Source organism: Pollicipes pollicipes, unplaced genomic scaffold (genome assembly GCF_011947565.3).
Source record: "Pollicipes pollicipes isolate AB1234 unplaced genomic scaffold, Ppol_2.1 Scaffold_7261;HRSCAF=8764_pilon_pilon_pilon, whole genome shotgun sequence".
Taxonomy (NCBI): domain Eukaryota; kingdom Metazoa; phylum Arthropoda; class Thecostraca; order Pollicipedomorpha; family Pollicipedidae; genus Pollicipes; species Pollicipes pollicipes.
Window position 1 is genome coordinate 54,953,439 of NW_023597054.1, and position 23,450 is coordinate 54,976,888.

The 23,450-nt window shown below is 52.6% G+C and overlaps 1 protein-coding gene across 1 annotated transcript in view; it reads left to right on the forward strand.

Annotated features, from left to right (window-relative positions):
- LOC119111632 (Fanconi anemia group J protein homolog) overlaps positions 1–23,450 on the forward strand; it is a 110,391-nt gene that overhangs the window by 74,310 nt on the left and 12,631 nt on the right. Inside the window, 1 exon segment of the mRNA XM_037235440.1 lies at positions 11,328–11,417. Coding sequence (XP_037091335.1) covers positions 11,328–11,417 — 90 coding nt within the window.

Here is a 23,450-nt window from a genome sequence, read left to right on the forward strand (position 1 = left end):
TGTGTCGAGTGCATAGAATAGGATTGCACGGGTGTCGACGTCATCTATGAGTGTTAAACAGCTTGCACGCAAATACTTACTCATGGGCATGGTCATGGCAGACCACGGGGGCCATGGCCTCCCTGAACCTTATGGCTTACACTAGATGCCAGGGGTAGAACTTTGTATCGCTTTAGGGGGCCGTGGTCCCCCAATTTTGAGCTTCCTTCAGATGTTGGGATGGGTCCCCCAGTAGTAATCTGGACCGCCGCTATATTTTGTTCGGCCTTCACAACGCGAAACTGGTCTCCCGATACCCTTACAGTTCTCTGAAACAAAGATAAGTTAGGGTTTTGCAGGGACTAACCATCTGGTGTTAAAGACATCGTAATCTTGTATTAAATCTGGTAATAATGTGGTATTAAAGAATCTGGTATAAAAGACACTTATTTCACACACTATCACATAATTTACGTAAAACGAAATCCGAAAAAGTTGTTTCTTGTTAGTAGTTAACCACACCGTGAATGTGCGTCATTGGGCTTTAAAGCGCTTCTGAGACTATACGGCGACGCCCGCCTCTTATCCTGGCAGAAAGGGTGGGCACCGCGTGGAGTCGAACCCCACAGTGAATGGTCAAGCGCAAAAAAGAACTTGTGCGCGTTTTCTAACTCATAATGCCACTCGAGTGGCATGTCATGACGCAAATATTGAATTGGTGGTGGGTGCAGAAAGCGGCCAAACCGCTACAATTTTGCGGACTTTTGACGGGATACTCTTTCTTAAACTAGAACATATCGCCAGCTTCCTGGAATATGGGTGACATGTTTTGTGTCATTGACATGCAAATATTCAAATATTGTGCTCTAAGTTTTGAGTGTCTGGAAGGAGCACGATTTTTTTGCATTCTGATTAAGGAATATGCCACGAACAATGCGTAAACAGTGTGAGTTTTATGTAATAAAAACCTAGGATAGTAGGTGTACTTCACCCCCGACACGCAAAATCGCCTTGCGTCCCAACGATAATATAGCTGTAGTATAACATAGTCCATGGTAGAAGCTTGCCAAAAAGCATATCTTGTAATGCGTAGTAGACACAACACGCAAGACGTAACGCGTACGTATTTCGGACACAATCACCTGCGTATTTTCACATTGTTCTATTTATTTATTCTTTTATTTATTTGACATCAACTGACACTCCACATACATACGTGGTTTTTGCGTGTCATTAGTCTGAGAGATAAAACTGTATGTCGAAAACAGCGGAAAGTGATAAGGGAAAAAAACATATGAATGCGTACACGCATAAACATTGCATGACAACTCCATCGCACGAAAAAAGACCTGGCAGCGCGCTTAAAGCTTGTTGAATCTATTTTAGCATGTACAACGTCAGTGACTTAAGACGCGACAGCGCAATCTCGGTTGCTTGTGATGCTGTAACCGCTGATTCCGTGCTGAGAGTCTGCTTTGAAATCGCGTATAGGAATTGTCCACGTCAAGAGCTCAAAGGCTCTTTCGTCCCGGCCCGGAATAATTAGCGACTGGTATTCTGGTGATGCGAGGACCGGGCTGCCCTGGTCGATCGAGAGGCCTTCAGAGGGGTACATCATGCACCGGTCCCATCTCTAATGCGGCAGGCCCTCTGACCCGGACATCCGACACAGGACCGACGCAGGATCCTCACGGATACAAAAGGATCCGTTACCGGCGCATGGAGTCCGATGCCTAATTGGCACCGAAACACCAACTCTGCTTATCGACCCCTGCCTGTTGGCTGAAGCGGCGCGGAGGGTCCCCCGTTCAGTCCCGCTACCTCTGGCTGGCACAGGGCGCCGTCTCGTGAGTGCTTATCGCTGCATCATCATTTTTCATGTCTCCTGACATTGACAGGAGGGTCCTGGCCAGCGCAAGAGGCGTTTTGACATTCGAGGTCCCGCTCCTGTCCCCTTTCAGCAAATGTGCCCATTGCCGACTTTGGGCTTATTGCCGACACGGACCCCGTGTTGGGTCTGTGAGCCTTGATCAGCACATGGGCCAGACCAATGTACGATCTTTCGGATCGACATTTGCGGGCCCGGCCCTACCCCGACTTGGGAAAGAGGCCCGACGGTCAAGACCGGCGCGGGACAGTGTTCGGTATTGCCTACTGCCTGAGGTCCCTTCATCCCCCGGCCTGCCCCTCGGACCTTTCGATCGGACCCTTGATGGTCGTTCCTTCGGGGCCCAGAGGGCTCCTCGGGACCTTGGGACCTTACGACCTAAGGTATGTCAGGTGTCTTTGTCCCACCGATAGTGGCGCCCTTGGCTCCTCATGGAAATAAAAACGGTACAAGTTTTGCGCCCTCTGGAGTTTGACGCCACTTTAAATTAAATGTTTTGGGGGCCTTCCTGGTGCCTCCCTAGAGCTGGGTGCCTCTCCAAAATCAGGTCATGATGCCCAAAGTGAATGCACCGGATATCGCTTCGACAAGAGGTCCGGCTTAGAATTTCGTGATCATGGAAGGCATGTTGATGATCTTTATATCCGGTTGCCTGAAATGACCCGTTTAGGTTCGGTGTCTGCTAAAAATAAAGGCTATGGCGCCCCAAAATAAAGTTTTGGTGACCCATCGCCGAATCCGGATAAGGCCCATGGGTAGGCGCGAAAAGTGTGGTGACAATGAACTTTGCTGTCTCTTAAAAACAAACGATTTGAGGCCCGTTGTGGTGCCCCTGGAATGGCGTGTCTGCTTAAATAATGCTTATGATATTCCTCATGGGAAGTTTTGTGGGGTCATTTACGGAAGCTGTCGATCCAGAATTTGGTCAGGATGGAAAATAAATAAATCGTGGTGTCCCTTAAACTTGAGGTTTCGAGACCCTTTCATTGACCACTTGAACTTATTGCCTATAGCAGAGTAGTATAGTATAGTAGTAAATGTTTGGTGCTACGAGATGAAGGTTTCGGTGTCCCTTTGCCAAATGGGCCCATCCATGATTTCGTCAATGGAGCGCCACAGGCATCGCAATTTCTCCTGAAAGTTGTTTTATATCAACAATAAATGTTTTAGGATTCTTCGAAGTGCCCCTAAGCATTGGGCGTCTCCGGAAAGAAGGTTATGACTACACAAACCGAAAAATATCGGTGCCACTTTGTCGAACGTCGATGAGCGGACCGATCAGAAATTTCGTTATAGTGACACGTACAAAAATCTCTTTTGAAAATCGCCAAGGTTTTGGTGCCCCTTGCCTAAGGACTTGTTTCATGATTTCCTTTCGGGGTGTGAGGCACGAGATTTTTGCCTGTTGAAAATGAAGGTTTGCGGCTCTTCGTGGTGTCCTCGGGAATAAAGCGTCTCTCAAATAAGGGTTATGGTGTCGGATATAATGGCTTAAGTGTTGTTTTCCGCATGGGTCGATGCAGAATTCAGTCAAACGAATAAAACACATATATAGTAGCGCCCCTGGAGTTTGCGGCCTCCCGAAAATGAAAATTTGGGACCCTTTGTGGTGTCCCTCAAATTGTGTGCCTCTTGGGAATAAAGGTTGTGTTGTTTCGAGATGAAGTTTTGGAGGAACCCAGAGGGCTGGCTCATGAGGGGCCCAAGGGCGGGTGGCATGGCCCGACACCTTCTACCTCACCTTCCACCTTCCTCCTACCTCACCTTCACCTGACTCCTTCCACCTTCCACCCTCGGGATGCATCCCTGTCGGCATCTGTCGATTGCAAGCAGAATGAGACCATACAATCTAGACAGTTCTGGAGCATTGGCCTCACATCATTCAGTTAAGTGTCTTGCGTAGTCCCAGTGGATGGTACTTCCTGGAGGAACCCAACCGCCATTTGGGATCGCCGCTGCCTTCCCGCAGCCTCCTGGAGCAGTCTCGGAGCGACACCATTTGTAGGCATATGCGGTGTCCATTATCACAAGCATGCGATGTGGCCAAATAGTGACAGGTTCTTCTCAATACGACAGTTCGTCTTTGAACCAAACAGGATGCAAATTCGGACTTTTACGTTTTCAGAGTTTATGCGACGTCTTTGAACAAACATTGCGAAAACACAAACGTCCATCTGCTGTCCCGTGCTCATCCTCACGAAGTGGGCCTTTATGAGGGTGAGTTCAGCTCGCAATATTGAGCATCGTTTGTATACTTGCTGTTTATCACTACCATGCCGTTTAATCAGTACCTCCTTACATATATCGAAGATTGTTGAATCAACCTAAGAACTTTGAGCTCCTAATACCGAAAACAAGCAGCTGAATGACTCTGGTATGAAGTCAAAATTATGACCACAGAGTCAAATGGACAAAATTTGTAAGAAATGCGGCTCGGAAATGGGGTGGGCAAGTTAAGTCGGTTCGCCCTATGAAAAACTAAAAGCTCCACCCCTGGCCGATGCTGACTGGTTTCGCAGCAGCAGTTCGGTTCAGTGAATTCGTAGAAGTCCGTAAAATAGGCATTTGTCCCAGCCCTGAGGAAAATTCTGGCTACTTGCCTGTGTTAACCGAGTTTGATATTGCTGAGACACGATTCAACGTTACGTCCTTGGCAGGTGGGCACAGGGACGGAGGGGGGGGGGGGGGGGGGGGGGGGGGGGGGGAGCTGCCACCACCGACGTCAACAGCGTCGCTTCTTCGCATGGCGAAGCGAGCGGTCAACTCTGAAATCATTGATTTTGAGAGTATCTGTTCGGTGGCTTCTGGTACGGTGTGGATTTTTTGAAAACATAGGTTTAGTCCCAATCCCTTTGACAAGATGGTTCTCTGAGATAATTGCCCACTCTTAACAGTGTATACTGCCTGAGCTCGAACACTCCATCCGATCGTTAAATCCCAAGCTGACATCAGAATTTTGGTGTGAAAGCTTTATGTCCCGCAATGCTCGGCATGATCCGTCCTAACCTCTGACGTAACGTGACGTTTGGCGCGGCCGCAGCCACCGGCCGCAGGCCAGCCCAATCAGGGGCACGTGCCGAGCGTGGGAAACGACCCGAACCCATCCTGCCACGAGTGGGTGAATCGGAGCGTTGGTCTGCTAACCAGCTGAGCTGCCGGGACGGGCACGTGCGCTATAGGCGGGACCAGATGGCGGGCTGCATCTTAACATTGCATGGTGAAAACACCCCGGTTAAGAAATTCACGCAATCGGCTTACACCTAAAACGAGTGTGCGTTTCGTTTCAACGCGTGTCTTGTCATCTGAGATAATTTTAGGCGTATGTTTACATCGTATATGCGGTCCTTATTTTTGTGCACCTGCACATGACATCTGAATTGCACATGCCGTCTGAATTGCCTCAGTAAAATTGTCATCATTTCGTTGTAACTAAGATTAATACTATCATGTGGAGGGAAATCCCGGACTATGTACTTTTGAGAACGATTCGTTTCGTTTTGCCAATAAGAGAATTAAAATAAACTATAGCTGCTGTTTAAATCCGCCTGCATTTGTTGGAGTTGACAATAATACAGGTCTAGAAACATGTTTGATGTGCACTCCACGACACGAATGGTCGTAACAGGCGTTTGCAGCGAACAGAAGTGGATCAGCTATTATGCATTATCATTCTTGATTACATTTCCGTCTCCTGATGCCTCTTTCTGCTCAAGGCAAGCCAACAGCTTTGGTGCGATCGGCGAGTTGGTTTTGGGAGTGGGAATCAACGTCAAGAAGACAAGCAAATGGCTGTGTTTGTCATATACTGGGAAGAAAATATGATTCGTTCATTTACTAGAGCTTGAGTGTTTACTGTTTGCTCGGCATAACTCACATGATCAGTGCTGTAAGCACATCGGATCGGTCCGCGGCGGGGGCGTCAACCACAGCTCGGCGTCCGCTGTCTGAGCAGGGATCAGTCCAGCGCATCGGCCACGACCTGAGCCACAGCTCGGCGTCCACTATCGTAGCAGGGGTCAGTCCAGCGCATCGGCCACGACCTGAGCCACAGCTCGGCGTCCACTATCGTAGCAGGGGTCAGTGCGACGCATCGGCCACGAGGTGAACCACAGCTCGGCGTCCACTATCGTAGCAGGGGTCAGTGCGACGCATCGGCCACGAGGTGAACCACAGCTCGGCGTCCACTATCGTAGCAGGGGTCAGTGCGACGCATCGGCCACGAGGTGAACCACAGCTCGGCGTCCACTATCGTAGCAGGGGTCAGTGCGACGCATCGGCCACGAGGTGAACCACAGCTCGGCGTCCACTATCGTAGCAGGGGTCAGTGCGACGCATCGGCCACGAGGTGAACCACAGCTCGGTGTCCACTATCGTAGCAGGGGTCAGTGCGAAGCATCGGCCACGAGGTGAACCACAGCTCGGTGTCCACTATCGTAGCAGGGGTCAGTGCGAAGCATCGGCCACGAGGTGAACCACAGCTCGGTGTCCACTATCGTAGCAGGGGTCAGTGCGAAGCATCGGCCACGAGGTGAACCACAGCTCGGTGTCCACTATCGTAGCAGGGGTCAGTGCGAAGCATCGGCCACGAGGTGAACCACAGCTCGGCGTCCACTATCGTAGCAGGGGTCAGTGCGAAGCATCGGCCACGAGGTGAACCACAGCTCGGTGTCCACTATCGTAGCAGGGGTCAGTGCGAAGCATCGGCCACGAGGTGAACCACAGCTCGGCGTCCACTATCGTAGCAGGGGTCAGTGCGAAGCATCGGCCACGAGGTGAACCACAGCTCGGTGTCCACTATCGTAGCAGGGGTCAGTGCGAAGCATCGGCCACGACGTGAACCACAGCTCGGCGTCCACTATCGTAGCAGGGGTCAGTGCGAAGCATCGGCCACGAGGTGAACCACAGCTCGGCGTCCACTATCGTAGCAGGGGTCAGTGCGAAGCATCGGCCACGAGGTGAACCACAGCTCGGCGTCCACTATCGTAGCAGGGGTCAGTGCGAAGCATCGGCCACGAGGTGAACCACAGCTCGGCGTCCACTATCGTAGCAGGGGTCAGTGCGACGCATCGGCCACGACGTGAACCACAGCTCGGCGTCCACTATCCTAGCAGGGGTCAGTGCGACGCATCGGCCACGAGGTGAACCACAGCTCGGCGTCCACTATCGTAGCAGGGGTCAGTGCGACGCATCGGCCACGAGGTGAACCACAGCTCGGCGTCCACTATCGTAGCAGGGGTCAGTGCGAAGCATCGGCCACGAGGTGAACCACAGCTCGGCGTCCACTATCGTAGCAGGGGTCAGTGCGACGCATCGGCCACGACGTGAACCACAGCTCGGCGTCCACTATCCTAGCAGGGGTCAGTGCGACGCACCGGCCACGACGTGAGGCACAGCTCGGTGTCCACTATCTTAGCAGGGGTCAGTCGAACGCATTGGCCACGACACGAGTCACAGCTCGGCGTCCACTATCTTAGCAGGGGTCATTGCTACGCATCGGCCACGACGCACTTGGCGGCTGACGAGAATGTCACGTTCTGTCAAAACAAAACTTACTGGTTGTCACCTGGTGGCGAAAGTCTGGCTATTGCACTGCTCGTGACGTCCCCGTCACTGGCATGCGCCTGGGTGCTGATTCTGCATACAGGCTATCGTTTCGTGAGACGGCTGCTTGCCTGGGGCGCGCTGCAGGCAGGGCAGTTGGTCGGCGCCGAGACAGAAGAGTCGGCCTTCGCTCAGCCGCGGTGTACCCCGGGGCGGAGCGCGACGCCGGCCGCTGCCGAGGCCTGGCCACCGGCCGTTGCCGAGGCCTGGCCGCCGACCGCTGCCGAGGCCTAGCCACCGGCCGTTTTTGCGTGCCGTGACGGGCGCGGCACCGGCGGCAGCACCGCCCTGCACATTGACCTGGCCGGGTGGATGTCGCGGTTCCGGCCGCGTCGGGCGCTTCAAAGCGCCCGGCCGGCGGAAGAATGGCGCTTTGTGGTGGCCGGCGCACCGCCGCGGCGGCGGCTCCGGTTTCGCCGCCGGCTGGGAAGCTCCCCGCAGCGCGCGGCCCCCAGCCAGCGGCCCGCAGAACGGCACCTGGCCGGCTGCACAGGTGGAGGCGGCCAGTGTGTGCGACCGTGGTGGCCCTGCCGTCGGCGAATTGCTTTGGGTAGGCGTCAGTTTGCAATAGAGATGATCTGGGAGGGACTGGCCGGGTTTGGACTGGCGGCTGACACCTGAAAATGTATTTGTTGGCTCAAAATGTTTGATGATGATCGAAGCCTTCGCGTTTAACTTCAGTTTAACGCGCGCCTACGTGTAGGTGGGTAACAGCAAATGTTGAAGTCGTGACGGGTCCGTCTGGTGGATGGCTTAGCAGTGTTTGCAAAATTTGTCTTTGTTGAGCCCTTTCCTGTTCAGTCATCGCTTTTCCAACGATTGCCGGTAACCGCTAGCCACTGCGGGCTGCTCGGCGGCGGTGCCAGGTCGGGCTCCCTGACCCGCCGTACATTTTGCCCGGCGCGACGTTCCTCGTTTTCCGGCGGCAGCGTGGTCTTCTATTTCCACACATCTCTTGTCTGGATAGGCACTTTGACTCAAGTTGTCAAATTTTGCGCCTTTGCACCACCATTGCGTACGCCAGACCGAGCGGACCAGTTAAAGTATCCCGGATCTGCAGGGGTCGTCTTGTTCATCCCAAGCTGTTCAGTGCAGCTGCGGGAAGCATTACATAACGTAAAAACATTTCTGTTAGCCTTATTCCTTGTTGAGATTTCACTCTTTCAAGTGCCTTGGGACTTATGGAACCGACGATATGCTACGCCTACGCCCGACAGGAGATGTCATCGAATGCTTACACGCTTTAGGTGGACGAAAACATCGCTAGCCTCCCGGAAATCACTTTGCAAATAGTGGGGAGCGCTTAGTTTGGATATTCGCAAGAAGAATTATCGTCAAGGATTTCATTTTTCTTGGAAACGTCTTGCTTGAACATCACAGGAAATATTCAGGTGACTGGGAAGTGGTGTATGGCCATTCACACCAACCCAATACACTCCGCCGGTGTTTTCAGATACACTCCCGAGTCATGAGTGGTTGCTAATTTGCGTACGTCATTCACACCAGCTCCGCTTCGGATACAACAGATCGACTCGAGCTGCTGACTGCGTTCTCTCAGTGCTAGAGGCTCACATCAGTCACTTGTTTGAAGCATGTTTACATTTTCTTCTTCAACGCGGAGTAGATGATGCTTCATATTTTATACGAAATGCAAGAGAAAGCCATGGCACAAGACGCTTTTGCAATGCTGCCCTTGCGATCTACATTGTCAGTCGAACAATGCCACCCGAACCCGTGACGTGTGCAGTGGTATGTCAAGACACTACATGCTGCTGCAATGTCTCTAATATGGATCCAAAGGGGATGAGTTGGGGATGAGTGTGCGGAGAACAACAGATCATGGGTTCCACTGGATCACAGGAGGAGCTTTTTTTGTAGTTTTGCCGTACTGACATGCAAAATTTTTGGCTCGGCCTCCCAAAACAAGACGCTCAGTTCGCCCGTACGTGTTGAAATAGGAGTTTTCCCGCCAGGCTGCTAGGGCATTCATTCTGGGCTTTGAATTATTTTGTCTCATTAGTGCGATGAGAGTACTATAGTTCCACGTCAAGACAAACGACTGCATTGTTTTATGGCAGCACACCACTTGTGGGATGAAGTGGTACAAAAACATGGTAACAGGTCCTCCTGGTTCTACTTCCGGGACACCACTCCTAGCAACTTGTTTTGCCTGACTTGGATTCTAACCGGCTGGTAGACACTGTCCCCGCTGACTGTCCTGGTTCTACTCCCGGTACACCACTCCTGGCAGCTTGTTTTGCCTGACTTGGATTCTAACCGGCTGGTGGACACTGTCCCCGCTGACTGTCCTGGTTCTTCTCCCGGTACACCACTCCTGGCAGCTTGTTTTGCCTGACTTGGATTCTAACCGGCTGGTGGACACTGTCCCCGCTGACTGTCCTGGTTCTACTCCCGGTACACCACTCCTGGCAGCTTGTTTTGCCTGACTTGGATCCTAACCGGCTGGTAGACACTGTCCCCGCTGACTGTTAGTAAGAGCCCAGGGATTTCACTTCCACCTTTGCTTACGAGTTGGATTATATCGCGGGGATGGATTATTATTATTTTGTTACTTAATTGCTGCTAACGTCAGTCTAATCCGTGCATCTTTCTAAGAAATTATGACATCTTGTAATCTTCAGGCGGCTCTCGTTCTTGCTATTGTTGTCTGGATGCTCAGCGTCCCGTGCTGACACTCCTAATGCTTCACAGGCGGGTGATTTTGATATGCTACTTCTCCACTCCGCCCCAGTCGCTTCCAACATGTGCCGGAGTACTTGGGTTTCTGCCAGTTTTTGCCACGAGCAGTTTCTGCCGGCCGATAAAAACCTGCTGGGAGAAACAATTTCAGGGCGCTGCCAACCCTGATTAGTAAGACCAGAGTATCAGTATTATGATGTGGATGAAACCAAGGCGCAAGCAAGTGAAGCCGATTGCCTTTGGGAACCCTTACTACCAGGTAGTTTTGCCCCCCTGGAATATCTCTCATTCATAAGCTTGACAGGCAGAGATGCGTCGGTGTCTCGCGGTCGTGCGAACAGTACACATACCACTCGAGTTGTGTTCGAGGTCGGCCAAGCAAAGGTTACATAAGTCCCCTCTTGGTCGATGTCTGGCGTTCCTATTAATCGGAGAGTGCCGACGTCACATCGCGGTTTGTAGATGGTATATCCGCTTACACCGTACACTTGGTTTTGCATCCCGGCCTGTTCTGGTTGCAGAGAAAACGGACGTAAAACTGGCTAATGGTTTGCGCTCGAAGTCGCACGATGGTACACCAGTCTGTCCATCCCTTCGTCAGTGCCATTGCCAACTGTCTCGTCTGCCTGGGTAACAGCATACCGTGTAGCTACAACACGGTGGCCGTCAAGATCTGGCCCTCGTGTTGACCCGTGCTGGAAGAAAGGTCAGGAAGGCCAGATTTTGCACTTGCGATGGTGTGGGCAAATCTTGTCTGGTCGAACAGCTTGTAAGCAAATGCATACAAATTGATGCAATGCAACTTTACGAGAGTTGCGCTGTGTGAAGCCAGTCGCGTGAAACTGCGACCATTTGCCGGAAAGCTATTGATTAGGACTGAGTCGGACCGAGTCGGTTCTCTTAAGTTGAAGGTTTTCTCAAAGTTCAAGTAAAACTCACTCGGCCTGCGGCCTCGCTCGTAGTTAGTGTGTCCGATTGTGTTAGCCAGCGCGCTTCATTTGGGCCGACACCGGCGGCGTTTTGCCGTCATTCGCGCCGCGCCGCGGTTGGTTTGGTAGCGGTGGTTTATCGCAGCCACCAGCACCGGCTCCGTGTTTTGATTGCAGGCCGCCTGTCGGCTCCCACCCTGGCTTCTCTCCTAAAGTGTTGTCTGTTTCAGGAGGCCAAAAATTTACTTTGGAACAAGAACGCACAGGCAGCTAGCGCAAATTACGCAGGAACTGCGGCGAACAAGCTACAAGCACGTCAGGTAAGTGGCGTCAGTCCTAAGGCGGCGCCTCATGTGTCGGAGATCCAGCATTTCTGGTCAGCTTTGGAGGATGCTTGGGTGGACACTGTGGACACTTTGGACACTATGGACACTATGGACACTATAGAGGATGGACACTATGCTGATGGCCGTTTGGGTGCAAGGATTGTTTGCTTGTCCTGTGAGGTTTTGGGTGTTCCCAGAACCGCACTGGATAACGCTTGCACCGCATTGGTGTCCCGATGTCGTGGCATATCAAACCATAACTCCCGTGATGGGCCACTGGTCAGCTGATGCCGCAAGGGAGCGAAGTGGATAAGTGCTGACATCAGAAGTAGTTACATCGGCTTCTGGCTCTGAACAGTTTCACGTTCAGCACCACGGCTGGCCGATCAGATCACGCCAGGACGCTGATCAAACAGAAAATGTCTAGGTAGCGGTCAGTCGAATCGACGACCCCAAGCGCGGCTTGTATGTCAGTACATGAACGGCGTGTCGCGTAATGTATCGTGTGACGGGTCGTTTATTGTCGACCGTAATTGCTTTCGAATGGAGGAGAACGTACCAGATGTCCGTCTGGTTTGAATGCCTCCCAAAGCCTGGTAGCACCGGCCCTGCTGCGGGTACCGAACTCTCCTCCGCCCCATTTCACCATTGGCGTGATCCAGGGCTGAATGCGCGCCGCGACCTGGCGACAAGTTCCAGCCCATCTGTTCTGATCGGATTTCGCTCCCCTTTCTCCGGCGAAGGCCAATCGCGACGCGGCTCCCGCATCGATGTGCGACCCAAGGCCGGCGCGGCGCGCGGCGCGCGATTTTGATCGGTTCTCACCACCGGGAGGTGGTTGGGCGGCGGCGGGGCCGGTGCGCGAGGTGGCGGCCGCCGCGCTCCGGCCGTCCCGGCGCCGCTCAATAGCGCGCCGCCGAACTCGAGCCTCCCTCGCATTGTGCCGCGCTCAAAGAGCGCGCCGGGAGCCGCCGGCACGCCGCGGCCCGCCGCTTTCATCCCGGCCCGGGAGGGGATGGGGGCTGCGAATGAAGGGTGCTGGCGGCGCGGCGGGGGGCGGCGGCTGACGGCCAATCGCGACCGCCGCTATTGATTGGCAGCATGGCGCCGGGCCTCGGCTGGCGATGGCCGGCTCGGCGGCGGCGCCGGTGGCGACGCTCGCCGCGCCAGCTCAGGGTGACGGCCGCGGCGCCCGGCTCGCGCGGCCAGCGCTGACAGCCGCCGCACGGACGGCCAGCTCCAGTGCAGGGAGCACGGGTGTAGCCTGGCCCAACAGGGAGAGCGCCCAAAGCACGGACAAGCTGCGGATTGCGGCGCTTGGTGCTCGTCCTCCAACTGGTGGCTTCGTGCATTGAGATTCGATGCTTGCCTCAGACGGGCTGTTACTTGACAGTCTGTGTGTAACAACTGACTTGTAAGGTGTCTGTTGAGGTTTGGGAGTGTATTACGGTACCTGTAATTGATACCTCCTTGAGGACCGGCAGCACAGAGCCTTGCGCGTGCGATTGGTAGGCTTTGGTGAAACCAAGTAGTGCCAGACCTACTGGATAAGTAAGTATCCGGTGGGTTGGCACCTAATTGGTGGTACGACGCATCTCCAATTGTGTTAGGTGGGTTTGTTTGTTTGTTAAGGGTTCTTAACATTAGGTTGCAGCCGACAGAATTTTGCTTAGGAACATGCATGGCGCGATGCGGCGACGACATTGTCCTTTAAAACGTTGCATTGATGGGTACAAAACAAAGGTCATTCAAACCTTCCAAGAACTTGACTTAACGGCATTTATCTCCGTGCGGGCATCATTCACCTCGCATAGTTTCGTTATGACATGAGAGCTTTCATACTGAAAACAACCGACACTAAATATAACAGGAGTTACTGGTTACGCAAGTCTTCAAGCCAGCACGGGTTATGCTGTGAAAGTCCGGCGTTACGAAGCGGTGCTGGTGGTCACGAGTTAGCAAGGTTGAGCAAAAAAATAATGCGCATGCAACGCAGAGAACGCTATGCATCTGTCCAGACACTGTCGTTAAAAATGTTTCGAAATAATGAATAATTTGAGATCCCACATCCTAACACCCCATTCATGATTCTTTGCTAAGGGCTGCACAAAGCACAGGCGGCTTAGTGCGAGTGTCACGACGGCCAATATCGAGCATGCAGTCAGACAATTGTCTTAACGAACATCAGACATCGCAGACATTGCAAGAACATCACCAACACTTCAGCCATCCAGGCTGTACAGTCGTAACATCCAGTACACTGCTGCGCTGTGGGCCACCCGAAATATATGCTGCTAAGCCGAAAGGCTTCCAAGATTCGTGCCGACAATAAGGATGAAAAGCAACTGGCCGGCTGTCGTCAGTGTTCAACTTAACCACTAGATGACAAAATATTGATTAACGTGTATAACCCAAAAAAGATTCTTTAACCAAACCCCAAGACGACGTGTGTGTTTTAAGCACTGGACAGAGATTGCGGGTGTACAGCGATTTAAATATTGCCAGTTTCGCGCTGTCTTTTGTCTGTAATGTGCTTTCCACTTTAAAATTGGAATTTGTTCTGCTATGCTCCTCTGCCACGTGCTGGTCTACTGTGCGTTCCCCTGTGACCTGTACGCTCTCCATTAGCGTCCGCTTCTAAGGTGTTAATCGAACTGGTCACGGACATCTCGTTTTTTTGTTTTTAAAATATCCGTGGACAGAGGTTACGATTTATGGTATGCACTGCGTTCTTCTGTGTGCATTTTCCTTCCAGCACCTTAACGCATAAGTAGCAAGCTACTTCAAGCTGGACACGCTGGGACATCTAGGGCTGGCCTAACTGCCATGTGCTCAAAACTAGGACCACAGGTCTGTGCTACCTGAAAGCGGTGCAAACCGTTCGATCTTACGCAGGCGTTTATTAAGTCGCACAGCTCGTCGTATATAAACAGTAGTTCTGCATGTCCGTAATGTCTTCGTTTCGCCTTCCTTCAACTTCTTCGTGATCCTGATAAAGCATGAACTCAAGATTGTACAGCACAAGCGTCAGAGATGACTCGGTGTTCGGGGGCATCCTTTCTCACTGCAAGGGAGGGACATTTAGCCACACCACGCTCGAACGACTATTGATCAGAAGATAGACGCGCCGCTCTCCACGTTTGTAACACAGAGATCGCTTTCTTAGCAGCCACGGGATAGGCTGGATTGTTCCGCAGTATGATGGGACGGTCAAGGATTTGAAGTACAGCAATGCGGTACGGCTTTCAGCTGGTTGTGCTGCAAAAAGGGAATCATACATGGAGTAGGTACATTTCGTGCGGCGTGGTTCAGAGTGAAAGAAACACTGGCGTGATGTGCAATGATTTTATGCAATTGAATTTTGTACGTGAGCTCCTGCATGTGCCCAGATTCCGAAATGGTCACTGATGTATCGTATGACATCATCAGGTCTTACACTCTATTTGGCTGGACAATATGATCCAAAACACTGGATGGAATTAATTAATTAGTTAACGTTATGGTTAAAAATATGGGTTGGACATTTTGTGCAATCATCTGTGCTCATACGAGGTAGGCATTTTGTATCAAGTTTTCATCTATAATTCTCGTTACCAAACTATGCATTGTTTGTTTGTTTGTGAACAGTGCCGTCCAGATTCATCACATTTATACTACCTGGGAGAAGCCTAGCCGGTTATATAGCATTCACCCTCCGGAGACATGGTAGTGAGGCAGGCAAGTGAGCAGCGAATAGAGACGTAATCTGAATTGCAAATTTTGCGAAGAGTCTACAACGGATTGTCTGAAGACCACCGCTGACAGATGCGACGAGACGAAGTGAAATATTCGGCTTATGATTTTTCGACAAATCACGGTATTCTTCCGTGCGGCATGGATGCGGAAAAGGAAAGACACGATATTTCTTGGGAGCTTCTAGTCGAGGGTTCCTTTTATGTAAGTGCTTGGTTTTGAATTCCATTCGCTGAGGATTAGGAAGACAGTAAATGCTGCGGTACTGGGTCTTAATATGCGTGGTTGTTCAGGTTAATCCGTTTTGTTGTAGAGCGGACTTCTCTGCATATCTCCGATAGTTTAACGATAAGATTTTCATGGTTTTTATGTATTGGAGCGGATTTTTTTGTGGAAACGACTTGGTTCGTTTGGTGGTTATGTTCGTGAGCGCCGCCTCCGTGTCTAGCGTGCGAGCCCGTGTCGCATCCGTGGTCTAGGGGAGAGAAGATGGACTCGTAATCCAGCGGCACTGGGTGCCAGTCCCAGAGCGGGCGCATTGTTTGGCCCGACTGAAATGGAACGATCAGCTGACAACTAGCCAGCGATTGTCAAACCTGGCCCGGGGCGACCGTGTCGCAGCATTGTGCGGCACGTAAAACCCTCCGCAGTCCTGTTGGCGCAAGGGCGGAGACAAAATTATCCGTTGAACTAGACGGCACGACTTGGGTGGTGGGTTCGGGATACACGCAACAAGCTATGCTTAGCAGGTGCTATGAACCCAGAGCCACCCATACAAACTATTGGGAGTAAATTTATAAAGAAAGCGCTTAACAGCTTTGCCATCGAAAAAACTTCGGAAGTCAAGCATTTGCCATTTCTTGCTCGTTCAAAGCATGTCTTTTATGGACTGCCTAGTGAGAAGCTGTGATCTATTACGCCAGTGCATGAAGGTTAGAAGAAGCGGGGCGTTTGAAGGATATCCTAGAAACTGAGAACATCACAGTTCCTACATTTCCAGTATATTTAGTTTTATTATAAGTCTAAAGCAATCATCAATGCGGCACCGCAAGTCGTGAATGCGCGTAGGAAATCCGAGAATGTACTCAAACTACATGGTTCGACAAAGTCTGCGCGTTGCGTGTACCGCACCATTTCAATGCACTGTGAACCACTCTCTTATGTAACATTTCACGCGAATGCATATGTGTGCAAATGCAAATGTCTATGTGCGTGTACTGAACTCGACATCAACAGCAGCCCTCATTGGGAGGAACAGCGACGCCCGGGAGCTTATCGGCGGCGCGGGGCGGACCCTCGCACGTCGTGACCGCGAGGTCACGTGACTGGGCCGCGAGCTCTCCGAGGCGCCGTGGGGTGGGGGGGGGGGGAGGGGGGAGGGGGAGGGGCATATACAGATGCTGGTTAGACGCGGGGCGCGCCACCCATTGAGCGCCAGCGGCCGGATTACGGGGATCCGGTGACGAGCAGTCTTTGACGGTGCCCCGGTGCCGTTCGCCAACAGACGGGCTGCCAGGCGGGACCGTGGCCGAGACCGGCTGCCATTAGCCGGTGTCGGCCGCTGACCGTTCGGCGGTTCTGCGGCAGGCGGCTCGGGTGTCACGTCGCCAGTACTGCGGCTTAAGTGCCTGCTGACAGCAGTGCTACGACATCAGTTGTACGCGACATTACTTCTACTGCACAAACGCATGCACCACATGAAATAGTACACGACAAAACTTGCACTGCAAAAACATATACCAGCCATTACTTCTACAACAAAGACTTGCCACAAATCTGCAATAGCACTAATGTCGCGTATAAGTCTGTGCAGTAGAAGTATTGCCGCGTATAAACAAATGCCCCTCAATTTTTCCGGAGAGGTTGTGACGGATATAAGTTTTTGACGGATAAGTTTTGTGGTGCAGCACTCATGTCACGCATAAGCCTTTACAGCAATAGTGAAGTCATGTATAGGGAATGACTGCATAAGTGTTTGCAGTAGAAATAGTTACGTGTATACGTTTTTGCAGCATAAATTTTGTTGCATTGCACTAATGCCATGCATAAGTATTGGCAGTAGAAGTATTGTCGTAGCACTCTGGTCGGCAGGAGTGTCTGTTGTAGCACTAATATCGTGAAATCGGCTGCACTCTCGGTGGCTCGTGACACTCGGGAGTTCGCCGGAACCAGCGGGGCGGCCGGTGACCCTCTCGGCGGCTCGTGACACTGGGCAAGTCACCGGGACCAGCGGGGCGGTCGGTGACCCTCTGGGTGGCTCGTGACACTGGGGAAGTCACCGGGACCAGCGGGGCGGCCGGTGACCCCCTCGGCGGCTCGTGACACTGGGCAAGTCACCGGGACCAGCGGGGCGGCCGGTGACCCTCTCGGCGGCTCGTGACACTGGGCAAGTCACCGGGACCAGCGGGGCGGCCGGCGACCCTCTCGGCGGCTCGTGACACTGGGGAAGTCACCGGGACCAGCGGGGCGGCTGGTGACCCTCTCGGCGGCTCGTGACACTGGGGAAGTCACCGGGACCAGCGGGGCGGCCGGCGACCCTCTCGGCGGCTCGTGACACTGGGGAAGTCACCGGGACCAGCGGGGCGGCTGGTGACCCTCTCGGCGGCTCGTGACACTGGGGAGGTCACTGAGACCAGCGGGGCGGCCGGCGACCCTCTCGGCGGCTCGTGACACTGGGAAGGTCACCGGGGCCAGCTGGTGACACTCTGGGCGGTTCGTGACACTGGGGAGGTCACCGGTCGCCATGGCCACGTACCACTTGGGGCTGTTGACGTGCTGGAAAGTGCACGCACAGACGCTTGGGCGTTAAACAGGCCACACTTTTGTGACGCCTCTGTAGTCTGGCGTTCCAAAGATGATAGCACCGGCTCTTAAGACAGGATGTTGACAATCGCAGCAGTGGCTTTGGGCATGACACATTTTTTAGATGATGCACAGTTTTATTGCGGAATTCGATGCTTTCTTCTTTGACCATGCATTGATCATGAGATGAAAGGTGGAGAGGTGTGCATCGTGGCGACACTTAGCCCCCAGCCCCGAATGAACGAATTGGTCATGAGGCAATTTGCCTCAGAAGCATGAGAAGAGCTTTGTGCCTCCGACGGTGCCTCTGCCTCGCCCTCAGGCTTTGTAGTGGCAAACTGTGTTCGGCTAGCCGTGGAGGGCGACCAACCGACCTGGCAAGCCACGGAGGGCGACCAACCGACCTAGGTAGCCGTGAAGGGCGACCAGCCGACCTGGCTACCCGTGGAGAGCGACTAACCGACCCGGCTAGTCGTGGAGGGCGACCAACCGACCTAGCTAGCCGTGAAGGGCGACCAGCCGACCTGGCTACCCGTGGAGAGCGATTAACCGACCCGGCTAGTCGTGGAGGGCGACCAACCGACCTAGCTAGCCGTGGAGGGCGACCAGCCGACCTGACTTCCCGTGGAGGGCGACCAACCGACCCGGCTAGCCGCGGAGAGCGACTAACGGAGCTGGCTACCCGTAGAGGGCTACTACCGACCGGCTACCGACCGACCCGGCTAGTCGTGGAGGGCGACCAACCGAACCGGCTAGCCGCGGAGAGCGACTAACCGACCTGGCTACCCGTAGAGGGCGACTAACCGACCCGGCTAGTCGTGGAGGGCGACCAACCGACCTGGCAAGCCACGGAGGGCGACCAACCGACCTAGGTAGCCGTGGAGGGCGACCAGCCGACCTGGCTACCCGTGGAGGGCGACTAACCAACCTGGCTAGTCGTGGAGGGCGACTAACCGACCCCGCTAGCCGTGGAGGGCGACTAACCGACCGGGCTATCCGCGGAGAGCGACTAGCTGACCTGGCTAGCCGCGGAGGGCGACTAACCGACGTGGCGAGCCAACCGTGGGAAGGTTGGGAAGCCGTTGACAAATTTATGCGTACGGATGCGAGCTGCGACTTCTGAATGCATGTGCCCATTCCCCAAACCATTCTGAAACTGTTACGCAATCTCACGAGCGTTATATTTGTTACGTAGGTCGTCGTTTGCAGTTTTAATATAGATAGACTGGGCAGAGTAAGGCAGACATATTAATGCGCATTGGCGGATTAGGCGGAGTAAGGAAGTGTGACTGGTGGAACGATTGGCCGGACCGTCGTCCTCGTCAGGTGGGCTAGTTAATACGCAACGTTTCGGCCAGTTAACTCTCCGGACGTTGTGAAGTGTTATCAAGTGCGTGCGGAGACTGGATGGTGGATGGTGGACTGGATAACACCTTTTGGTGGTTGCCTGTGGTAGGGGAAGCCTTCCGTGGCGCCCTGTGACTGGGGAAGCCTCTCACGGCTACCTGTGGCTGGGGAAGCCTTCCGTGGCGCCCTGTGACTGGGGAAGCCTCTCGCGGCTACCTGTCGCTGGGGAAGCCTCCCGTGGCGCCCTGCGACTGGGGATGCCTCTCGCGGCTACCTGTGGCTGGGAAAGCCTCCTGTGGCGGAGGAATTCCGTGGTTACCTGTGGCGGGGAAGCCTCCTGTGGCGGAGGAATTCCGTGGTTACCTGTGGCGGGGAAGTCTCCTGTGGCGGAGGAAGCCTTCCGTGGCTACCTGTGGCTGGTGAAGCCTCCCGGGACTACCTGTGGTAGGGAGCCTTATCGTGGCAACACGTGAAAGGGAGCCTTCTGTGGCGACCGACCTGAAGCTTTCAATCACCACATATGTGGTGTGCTGCATGAGGCAAGGTCTCCACGAGTGGATCGAGCCGACAAAAAAAATCGCCTCATTTGCATGCATGGTAAGTTGCAGCATGCCCTCTCCCTGTACTCATTTCGTGTTTTTCCTTTTCGATGGTTTTTATCTTAACACGATAATTATTCTGCGAAGTTTGAACTGCAGCCTTGGCTCTGCAGGGGGCATTGTGCGTCGCTAGTGTTTCCCCTATGACAGTGTTTCAGTGCATAAGTTTCAGTGCGTGACGTAAGAAGACAAAGCTCAAGAGAAACAGTATTCACTTAGTAGAGGATTTACGAGGGATGAGAAATTTGGTTTTTGGGATATCATTTTAACCGTACAAGGGAAAGGGGTATGAACCGAAAAATTGGCAGTAGTATCAGTTCTTGTAACGAGTACAGCGGCGACTTTTGCATCCGTCTTCAAGAACAAGTAAGAGAATGTGTTTGGTGGACTTGGAAAGAACGACGCTGGGATAGGGATGGTGAATGGGGCGACATGGCACGCGGGTAAGGGTTTGGAAAATGTGAGAATTGAGGAGGAATCGTTCGTGATGTTATGGGGCGCTGGACTCGACGTATGCACGGAAGGTGAAAAGGACAGCTTTCGATGATAGCAAACTCAGAAGACTGCATATTTCGTCACCTATGGTGAGTTTAATCTCGTAGCTGTTCGTTTTTCTGTGTTCGCTGCGCTTCATGTGTTTGGCCTTTTTATACATCATGCTCGTTTTTCAGAGGTTACGTGCCCTCGCTGTAAGGAGGTGTCTAGTTGCAGCATTTTAGTTAGTTGGTGTTATTGCACGTAATCGGGCCAATCCACAGCGTTGGGGGTTTTCTTCGGGCCCCCGTCAAGTTACATGCTCGCGATGCAGGTAGTATGCCAGTAAAGCACCACGCCACCCTGCCCCTCCATCCCACCCACACTCCACACTTGACGCACACACACCGAACCAGCAGCCCAGGATGTTGAGTTCTGTCGCGAATCCTAGCGTTTAACTGATGCGTTGGGACATTGGACAAACATTCAGTATTTGGATGTACTGCTGCAAGCAAGGGTTTCATCGTGGTTGTGCTGCTGCGTCAGGCAGTACACACAGTGTAGGTGATTAGGTCATTTAGCTGATTTACGTGGTCAGGGGATTCTAATAGTCTCTTTCCACGTTTCGCACATAATGCAGGTTCAGATGCTGGGACGGCCGGACATATCGCACTGCGCGCCCACAGTTGTACACTAGCGCAGGGCGTCTTACCTTCCTTCTTTTTACCTTCGTACCTTCGTCGTGCTTTTTTAGTCTTCTCATTGGTCAGAATGCTTTGCATCAATAAATTGCATCCGATATGCGGTCAGAGTTCGTTCGACCTGAGGTAGTCCTGGCAACAAAGTTAGAGGAAATGCTTCACATTTGAAGATATTGAAGCCAGGATGAGATATGATGAAGCAAGCCCATTTATGATTATTTGCATACTTTTAAGTAGAAAATACTGCTGTAGACAACACAATTTGTATATTTGTAAACATGCTCCTCGATACGTCATTGTTTGATTGCGTCATCGTAACCTGCACAACATTGATTGAGGGCCACCTGACGGCCGTTACATCTGGAAATCGTTCTCACGAACGCCGGGGATGAACGACTCCACGGTTATATTTGTATATGCCTTGATCGCTGCATGGCCATGGAATGGCAGATTTGGATATCGTTATTATGACACCATGTATGTCAAGGGGACCCTGAAAAAACTTCTCGAAAAAGTCTCCGTCTTCGCGGGTAAAAGATCATCTTCGTGTAGCTCAGAAACGAGAGGGCTAAGGACTTCAGAAGGAAAGAGCTGTGAATTGCGCCTTGTTTTCTTCAAGATGGCTTTTTCAGTTAAGAACCCCACATAAATGTGGAATACTCCCTTTAAGGGCTCTAAAATTTCAAGAGGTTTGAGCGATTTGCTCTGCGAACCATGGAAACTATCACAAGCTGCATGATCCATAGTCTGAGCTTCTCCATTTCTCCACTTCTCGGCAACCTGGCCGCTTAGGGCATTCATGATTCAAGGATAACATTTTAGCTACTCTTTGTCCACGTACTTGCCAGAGGACGCGTTGACCGTTTGAGTCAGAGCTAGTTAACAATGTAAAGCGCCCCGCTTCCAAAGCAAGAGCTCAAATTGTTACACCCAGTTCCCAACGAATCGTACAATCCTCAAATTAAATCATAGCAAATTGGCATATATATATATATATATATATATATATAATAAATGTAATAATGATCATCACCAGGTACGGTGATTTCCAGCAAGTCGTGTTCAAAACCTTCAGCATGTCTTGAAACGGTGAAGAGCACGAACATGTTCGGAGACAGGCGTTAAGTAGTGCGACGCAATGTCCAGCGCAGTGTAAATTTTTCGTCCATACCATCTATCATGCAAAATGCCCGCTGACAAATAAATGCATCGGAACCCAAACTTGACGTCAGACACCTGCATATCAAACTGCTGTACCGTGACTCATTAGTTCGCTGCAATTGTCAGAAATTCACAGTTAGCACCCGTCGTTCGCTGATACCGATGCTCGGCGCTTGTTTGGGTTTGTTTACAATTCCTGCCTGGCGGCCAGGCGGCAGTGACATCAGCTCGTGGCCCTCATTTCCGCAATGCCGAAGTGCCAGAAGGAGCGGGCCTGGTTCTGACGCCACAACAGCCTGGGGTGGCGTCATGGTGAGCCGGGGGCCCTGCTGACGCCGGCGCCACACGGTCTGTTCTCGGACGCCGCCGCTCAGCTCGAGCTGGTGGTCTGTGGTGGCCCGAGCCGCAGCCTTTGAGGCGTACAAAGAGCAATGTTCGACAGCGGCTCTTCAGATTAGTTCGCCATTATGCATGATGTTCCCTGGTCGCCACATCGATGTTGGACACTGCATTGTGCTTGAAGGTAGAAAATGACCTTTAGCCTTTTGACTCGCAATCTATCCTTCAAAGCGTGGAATATTGCCAGTTGTGCGCTTTGTCTTAGGCCGTGGCACTATATGCTACAACAATGTCACGATGAAGACACGTCTGCCAAACATTCGATTCAGGCGTGCTGCAGCTCATGACAAGGTACGCTCTAAGGCCAAATTTTTCAGAATTATCGCACGATACTGGTAACACTCCAGACAAAAATGTTACCAACGAATGAGGAGAATAAGGGACAACGTTGTATATTAATAGCTGTTCAATTCTTTTCTCAGTTTGATTGCGTTCACTTTATTTTCTATCCCTCATCATTCATTTTGACGCTTCTCTCTTCAGCATTCTCAACAAGTATTTCCATAGACCAATTCTTACATCATCAGAAGCTCAGAGGCTAGTCTTAGGGCAGTGCAGTGGCTTGAGCAGTGTCGTCGCTCGACGCGATCGCGTGAGACCCCTCTCAAGCGGCGTCGCTGCCCGCTGCCGACGTGAAGTGCTCGGGCTCCGCCGGCCCGCGCGGGGCGGCGGCGGCGACTTCCCAGGCCAGCCTGCTGAGTCGGCACGCCCAGCCGCCGATCGTGCGTGCGCCAGCATACGGCGCCGGCGGCCGCCGTCACAATTAGAGCCGCCGGCGGCGGAACAGACGCCATTCTGATGACGCGGCGCGC